Source organism: Emydura macquarii, unplaced genomic scaffold, assembly GCF_026122565.2.
Source record: "Emydura macquarii macquarii isolate MOO-44397 ecotype Brisbane River unplaced genomic scaffold, CSIRO-AGI_Emac_v2 contig_2473, whole genome shotgun sequence".
NCBI lineage: Eukaryota > Metazoa > Chordata > Testudines > Chelidae > Emydura > Emydura macquarii.
In genome coordinates this window covers 85,076-92,974 of record NW_027132610.1, presented here as the reverse complement: position 1 = coordinate 92,974, position 7,899 = coordinate 85,076, and the positions used below count along the sequence as shown (strand labels likewise).

The following is a 7,899-nucleotide window of genomic DNA, read 5'->3' as shown; positions in this document are numbered from 1 at the left end:
TACTATGCATGTCTTTTAGACTAAAATCTTTAAAGACTGGAGCACTTGTTAAAACGTTAAAAAGTTAGGTATTTCATTACAATTGTCACAGGGCTGTTTTTTCATGTTCTACTGTAAATAACATTTCTGCTTAGCTGTTATGTTATTTCATGCATAACCAAAAAAAGTGAAAGAGCTACAAAGCACCTCTGGTTACTGTTGTTTTTCATGTTAACAAAAGAATTGAGTAAAGGGGTTATGTTTATCTTACATTTTCAAACAGTTAAAATGATGGTTCTTGTGGGAAAATACAAAGCTGTTTGGGATAATTTCTATAGGCAAACTTTAAAAGCTAGTATGTGTATTATGCTCTGCTCATTTTTACTGTAAATCAGCTTTTGTTGGCAAAAGGGTTTATTGTTAGGTGAGAGGGGGTAGCTCTTATCAGGAAGAAGGTGTTGTAGTTATAGAGCAACTCCTGATTGTTCCAGTGTGGTTTGCTCCCAAGACTCAAGACCCAGCTCCAGAACAGCTATCATTTCATCTTTTTTCTCTCTTCTCTAGCATTCTTTAATTACATTATTTTTCCTCTTATTACATTTTTTAGTTTATTTTTAAATTTATTTCTTTTAATTTCTTTTTCTATCTACTTTAAAAACTTTAATTTCAACATTATTTTTCCTCTTTTATTTCATTTTTCTTTAATGTCAATATATAAAAAGTTTTCTTTAAATTCATTTTCTTTCTGCTTTAAAATCTTTCATTACAACAGTGTATTCTTTCTTTCAAACAAATCTATTCTTTCCCTTTCTCTCTCAGCTACACATGCCAAAACACAAGGACACAGCACAAATTTTTTTTCAAAATGGCTGACGGTGACTTTTTCAATTTTTTTATTTTTTCTTCTATTTCTTTTTCTCTCAAAGTTATAAACAATTGAAAACAGAATCTAAGAAGGAGAATTGTTGGGGCACTTAAATAAGAGTTGGTGACATCAGTCCTATCTATAATTATAAATGGGCCCTTTCTGACAGGTTTTGTCAGGGGCAACAAGGTTTGGGTTCAGATATTTAAGAGTTCCTCTTGAAATTAAAAAACAACAGCAGCTTGAGTCCCCACCCAGAAACCAGGAAAAAAGAAAAACCCTCCCCTGCATGCCATTAACAGGCAATATTTCTTCTCTTGCAAGCACTGTCTGCCTATAACACAAAGAAAAATTCATTAGGGTCCAAGGGGACACAGGATAAACTTTGGAAAATACACCAACTATACATATAAATGAATACATTGGCCACTCTATGGTATCTTTGGCAGAAGCCCTTTAACTCTGAACCTTCAGCAGCTGCTCTAAAATCCACAGCCTGCCCTCAGGACTCACAGTCCCTCTTTTGCCCACTTAGCCCTTGATTGGGCAGCAGTTTCCTTCAGCCCCTGTAAGTCTCAGTGGGGAATGATGAGCCCTTTGTGTGCGAGGGGTGGTCAGGTCAGTGTCTAGGTGCAGGGATGTGGCAATGTGTGATTGCTCCCAGATGGATTTGGCAGCAGGCCAGGCCAGCAAGGAAACCCAGCCCAACTTTCTTGGGTTTAAATATCCCTCGTGTCTGAGGCTGTTAGTCAATCACAAGCTTCTTTGTGGGTAGATCCAGAGCTGATACTGCACCATGCAGCCCCTCACCCATGCAGTGCTCTGCCTGCTCCTCTCCTGCTGCTTCCAGGGTGCAGAGGCACGAAGATACAGCTCCACCCTCGATGTCTATAACGGAGGCCGGTGGGGTAAATGGGGAAAGAAGGAGTTTTGCCCCCATGGCTACGCCAATGGATTTTCATTGAAGGTAAAATTCTTCCCATGCCCTTGCCACTTCTTCACCCTCGGACCCACACTCATCACTCAGTATCTCAGCAAGAATTTCTCTTGGTTCTAAGAACATACGGGCAGGTTGTTTAGTTGTCTCCCAGCTTCCCAGGGCAGTGGATTTTATATGTGCCAGGAGCCTCCTGTCTCTAATTATTACTGGACTTTTTCCTTTCTCTTAAGAAATGCAGTTAATTTAATAATAGAAAGTTGGCAAGATTTATTGGGTTAGGGGGTGGAGTTTCCAACCCTTCTCCTCCCAATCTGTACCTGTGTCTCCATCGCTTGTACCCCTCTCCCAGGTGGAGCCCTTCCAAGGTCTTGGGGTAAAATATGATGACACAGCTTTGAATGGCATTCGCCTGTACTGCACTGATGGCGCCATCATCCAGTCCACAGTGGGGCGGTGAGTAACTCTTTTATTTCTCTCCCACGCTTACTCTGCAACCGCAGAGAGAATAAATAACCGTGAACAATGACATTTGCACAGTGTCTCTTTTCTGACATTTCCCTCTGTTTGGATATAATCTATAAAGGAAAATTATGGCTGTTCTGTTTCTGCTTCTTTATGATAGACACAGATGGCCATTTCAAGTTAAAATTCAGATCTTGTGTGCTCTGGGAGTTACTGTGGAGGACTGGAGAGAACCAGTGAAATGACACCAGACCCAGAGCATAGTTTGAAACTTCAGCAATTGGTATAGGGAAAGGGATTTTTAGCTACGTCCTTCATGTTCTTTGAGTAAAATCTTGGCCCTGCTGGAGTGAATGGGGATTTTGCCATTGACATTATCAGTTGTTGGCTGCATGTGTGTTTTCTCTGTGTGCTGCACCTGCTGTGGGCAGGTAGCAGGGACAGCAGACCTTGATTGAACTGCCCAAGCAGATCACTGACTCAGTTGAGTGGCAAAGATGCTCAGCCAAGTTTACTGCTGATAAAGTACAGTACTAGCACCCCATAGACTCTACAGGATCACTAATACATGTATGCCTGAGACAATGGACTGGTTCAGTAAGTGGCAGGACTTTCCACTTCCCTCTAGGCCAGAGACACCTCCTCTGTAACTCCTCTTTTAAACACCGATACAAACAAGTTATTTATTACCCTTCTGACATTTTTAGTTACCAATTCTATCCCTTGGACCTGCTGGTTCAAACAAAACATTTTGATCTACCATCCTATCCTGCCCTCTTGTTTTTGTTTTACTTGGTTCGGTGTGTTCCTGTTGCATATCCCAGTATTGTGTTTATGACTGGCCTTTATGTTGGGGCTTACCAGCGTCTTCTGGAATCTGCATAAATGAACACACTGTGCCTTGTACTTCTTGGAAGTGCCTGTGGTTTTTTGCCGAGTTCATGTACCACACAGTGAACTTGTAAGCAAGTGTCTGCTTTGTAACAGTGCCTGACTTTTATTCATAGCCTGACTCTCGCTAATTTTGCTTTATATCAGCAGGGCCTGACTTTTGCTCACTTTAGTTCAGGCCTCAGGCCTTGTACCAGACTCCATGTTTCAAGCTCTCTTTCTATTACAGACGTGAATGGAGACAGTATTTCACCCGGGAGGTTCGCTCTACGGTCTAATGAGCACTTGGGAGAAGGATGTCTGGGTACAAGATTCAGCAGCAGGTGTCACAGATTGTGTCAGGTGCCCCCTTTCAGCTACCCTCTGGACTGCTGTGAGGGGAAGTCAAGCCTCTGTGCTCCTGGGTCTCCATGTGCTTTAAACCTCCCTGGGTCTCAGCAGGCTGTAGCAATGGTTGCTCCTGTAGTTTCTCTGGCACATTTCCTGGACACTGTTTCAGGCTGCTACTCCTTTATGGAAGTGGGGATGCTCCCCACACCTACTCTAGGCTCCCAGGACTGGGGCTGACCCCCAAGATACACCAATTGTTTAATATACCCTCTCCCAGATCTCCGCCCCATTGAATTTGCTCCAGAGGCACGCAGTAGTTTTGAAGCACAGAACACGCACTCAACCACTTTGACCAGAGCCTAACAAAATTATTCTTTTATTTAAGCATACGAAACCCAAAAGAGTACAGATCATACAAAACAATAAAGATCCTGACTACAATGTCTCTCACTTCCCAGTTCACCCTTCCTTTGGGATTCATCTCTGTTCAGGAAAGCCTGCAGGCAGGGTTCCCCTGTCTCATGCAGGGTGTTGCATGCTGGATGACTTCTCCCTCATGGAGTTCCCTTCCCCAGCTCCTCTGATCTTATTCTCTCCTGTCTTATGCTTCGTCTTCCTGTCTGGCTCTTTCCCCGTCCTTTAATCCCACCTGGTCACCTTGCTGTTTTCTTTCTTCTGTGTTTGGTAAATTTCCACAGCTCCAAAAAAAACCCTCCCCTCAGGCAGAGGAGGAAGTATCTTTTGCCTTGGGACGCAGTTACTCTTCTGCATAACTCTTGCATGGTCAAAGCCCTGTCATTAACATTATGTGCCTGCCCTTGGTCTTCTGTCTGGAGAATACCTGGTGCATGTCCTGTCAGCAATGCTGGATCTGCATACAGAGAAGCATTTATGACAGAGCAGTTTTTCTGAGTAACATTTCATAGTAACGCCATAATATCAACCAGAAGTGTTAAGTTTTACACAGACATTCCCAAATTCTCACCCAAGGGCGTCTCCTGAGACCCCCAGGGAGTTCTCCAGCAAAACCAGGACAGACCAGGCTTGACACTTTTGATGTTTCTAAGGCTAAATGCAAGCAAGAAAAAATACTACTCAAGAAAAAGAAAACAAATACCTCAGGCCCTACCTGTCCTGTTTTCAGGTCACTGCTATGTGTCCTATGAAGCCTGGACTCTGTGCAGAATAACTAGGATGACTGGTGCCCACTGATAGGTAGCAGATGCTGAATACATCTCAGGCAGCTATTTTTCTTCTCTGGCAGGTGGGGCAAATGGACTTCGAACCAATGGTGCCAGGATAGCAACCTGATATCCTTCTCTCTGATTGTGGAATCGCCGCAAGGAGATGCCGATGACACGGCAGCCAACAACATCCACTTCAGATGCTCAGATGGGAAATGGTTGTTGGGCATTTCAGAAAACTGGGGTTATTTTGGCAAAGATAAAATTATCTGCCGCTCTGGGGCCATTTGTGGGATCCAGACAAGGGTGCAGACATACCAAGTTAGAGGGGATGACACAGCGCTCAATGATGTGAAGTTTTTCTGCTGCAAGTAAACAAGCACCTGCCCCTGCCCATCTCCTAACACCAGCAGCTGCCCATGAAACACCATTAAAGTTTAGCACTGCTCTTAAACAGGAAGGTGTCTGTGTCTTATTGTCCCAAAAATAGGGATGTGAGCATGTACCATCCCCACATCTGCAAGGGAAGTGGGGAGGCAGGATTGTGGGGAGAGGCAGGAGAAAAAGAGAGTGGGAGGAGAGTTTAAGGAGAGGAAAAACCCCAGCAGATGAGATAATGACTATGGTGATGAGACAAGGGAGGCATGACCATGTTACACTTATGCAATAAACCATAGAATCTCATTCAGGGGACAAGGCAGTATGTCGCGTTTATTATGAATACAGAAAATATTTGAAAAAGCAATTGCCTAAAACACACTTACACACACACACACACACACACACACACACACACACACACACACAGCTCTGAAGGAGAAATATAATTACTAGCCTCTGTGTTGCTCAAGCTGAAACACTGGCCAGGTGACTCAAACACGAGGATGGAGCCAGGCTCTGTCGATTACGACATGATGCTCTTTGGGGTTTGCAAAACGAGTCCAAGTTTCTTCACCCCATTTTTATACTTATCGATCCCCATTCGGGTCTATGGATTTTGTCATGTCAGATAGTTTCCTTGTTTGATGTAATTGTCAATTATGTTTGTTATCATAAGTGTGACAGCTTTCCCATTCTTCTTTCATTCCTGTTTCACACTTTGTCTTGTTCCTGTGCTTGGGTGTTAACTCCCTTGTTTTCCGGGGCTATCTTGTTCTTCGGCCATCTGGGTTGTAAAAGTTCTTTAAACAAAAGCATCTTCTCTCCCTATTGCCTTTAGAGGCTGAGAAACAGTACCACAGCAATTATTTCCTCACTTTCATATCTTAGCAGACTCAGACTGCATTCACGCCTCATTCATACTTACTAAAAATCATTACATTCTTATCCCATTACATTGGTACGTTATTTTATACTTACTTACTAACATAATAAAATCCTTATACCTACATCAATTTTATTAATACCAATTTTACTAAAAGGAAATAAAAGAGATCTTATTTTCCCTCTCATTGCCCCATGAGTTATACATCAACCACTTTCCTGATATGCACTGGGCACTTTACTTCACTTGTAAATTATCGCAAATAGATTTCAGAAAGTTCCCAAACATTCATACGTAGATCTTCACAAACACGGACCAAATGTGTCATAAATGTTAAATCACAAAATGTTTAGGCAGGATGTTCCCACTCATATGTTCAAGCAGTCAGTTATCATAGTGGAACCTGGGACGGCATGAACAAACAATCAATGTGTCCGGAACATCCCTATCTACAATGTCTAGTTTTATTCTTTCTCAGTGTGAGGATTAACCCTTAAGCTTCAAATATGAATCCATGGTCCAGGCTTGCTCTGGTTTAGGCCTACATCACAGTGCTGGGGCTTACAAACATACTGGGTTGAAAGGGGTGTTTCAAGGTTTTAGGAAGCAAGTAATTTTATTTTAAAAATTGTTAAAATTTGTTGTCCAGAGATCCAAGAAATGGGTGGGGCCAAATCTTGTGTGTGTGATTGATTTTCATAAAGAAAGAGACAATTAAATGTACAGAAGGGTTCGTGATTTACAGCGGTGTATGTTTCCAGATAATGGCATACTTCACAGGATCCTCAATAAAATGACGCAATTCCACGATTTTACAACTTGTTGAAGCTTGCAAGACCAGACAACAAAGCCAGGCAATACAACATAGACATAACATGTTAGGGTGTGAGTAACTGTAATACAATAAGAGAAGTCATATATGAATAGACAGTGGGAGGGGGGCCTGGGGCGAGTGAACGAAAAAAGCAGAGAGTTTAGATTGAATGGAAGTGTGCCATTATGTGAACCGCCTCGATATTTTTATCCAAATGTGTCTTGAAACAGGGTCCAAATTTCTTCAAATTCATAGAATTCAGTTCTGTGGCAATAAACTATTCTGTCTTTGGCTGATACTCAGTCATGTCCAAATGCCACTGCTGTGTTCTGGGCATAAGCCTACCCATCCGTTTTTAAAACCCATCCATTCTTAAAACTTGATGATCATTGAACAAAAGTTTTTGTGGCGTAGTTAAACCCAGTTTAGCAGGTAAATATCTTTGGATATAATTTTTAGATGAGGTTTGGCTGCTGAAACTAAGCTTTATTTTCATTTTCTATCCTCCTCTTTTCACAGCTACCTGATGCTGGACAGTTCACAGCATATGCATCAGGGTTCCTTTTTCTTTCTTACAGCACCAACTAACATCACAGGATAAGGCCTTTATTCTGGGCAACTTCTGTGGTGTCCAATGCATTATGAATAAAATCTTTTGTTGTATTCAATGTAACCTGAGATCCACAGAAGCATTTTTAACAGTACATAATTTACTTTGCCACAGGGATTTTTTTTAAGGGCTGTTATCAAACCCATTCAGCACTTTCACAAAGAACTGCAGACCAATGGAGTTCCTCTTGTTCAGGGACCCCAATCTTAATAATTGTCTGTCTTAACAGCCATTCAAAAACAATGAAAACAAAAGAAAGCAATTCCCCTGGCTGTTACTTCATTTTAGTCACATGACATTCTTTGCCCTGCAGCTTTTCCTACTCTGCTTTACCTGCTCTGGGACACCATGATAAGAAACAGGAGAAATAATCACTTACCCTTCAGCTTCTGACTCTGGTTCTGACCTTCAGCTTAACCAATCAGTGAACATTTCTGCTGAGTCATCGTGACTTGTAGACACTTTCAAGTGTTATTTTGCTGGGTGTGGTCAGATCTGGTCAGCTTTGTTTTTATGTTTGCCCTCTATTTGTGCTGTGCTAGCGCCTGGACAGCCCTTAT

General features: G+C 42.1%; 1 protein-coding gene across 1 annotated transcript; it reads left to right on the top strand.

Moving 5' to 3' along the window:
• The first annotated feature begins 1,607 nt into the window (after window positions 1-1,607).
• LOC137162792 (vitelline membrane outer layer protein 1-like) lies at window positions 1,608-5,074 on the top strand. Its single transcript, XM_067562720.1, has 3 exons — window positions 1,608-1,811; window positions 2,134-2,237; window positions 4,732-5,074. Exons 1-3 carry the CDS (start codon window positions 1,641-1,643, stop codon window positions 5,024-5,026), a joined length of 570 nt encoding a protein of 189 aa, XP_067418821.1. The 5' UTR covers window positions 1,608-1,640; the 3' UTR covers window positions 5,027-5,074.
• The last annotated feature ends 2,825 nt before the right edge of the window (window positions 5,075-7,899 follow it).

What these genes read in the sequence shown, in the direction of transcription:
- LOC137162792 (XM_067562720.1), top strand. Translation starts at nt 1,641, where the DNA reads ATGCAGCCCCTCACCCATGCAGTGCTCTGCCTGCTCCTCTCCTGCTGC. An exon ending in CCAATGGATTTTCATTGAAG is followed by an intron (nt 1,812 to 2,133) that starts GTAAAATTCTTC and finishes CCCCTCTCCCAG; the next exon opens with GTGGAGCCCTTCCAAGGTCT. An exon ending in ATCCAGTCCACAGTGGGGCG is followed by an intron (nt 2,238 to 4,731) that starts GTGAGTAACTCT and finishes CTTCTCTGGCAG; the next exon opens with GTGGGGCAAATGGACTTCGA.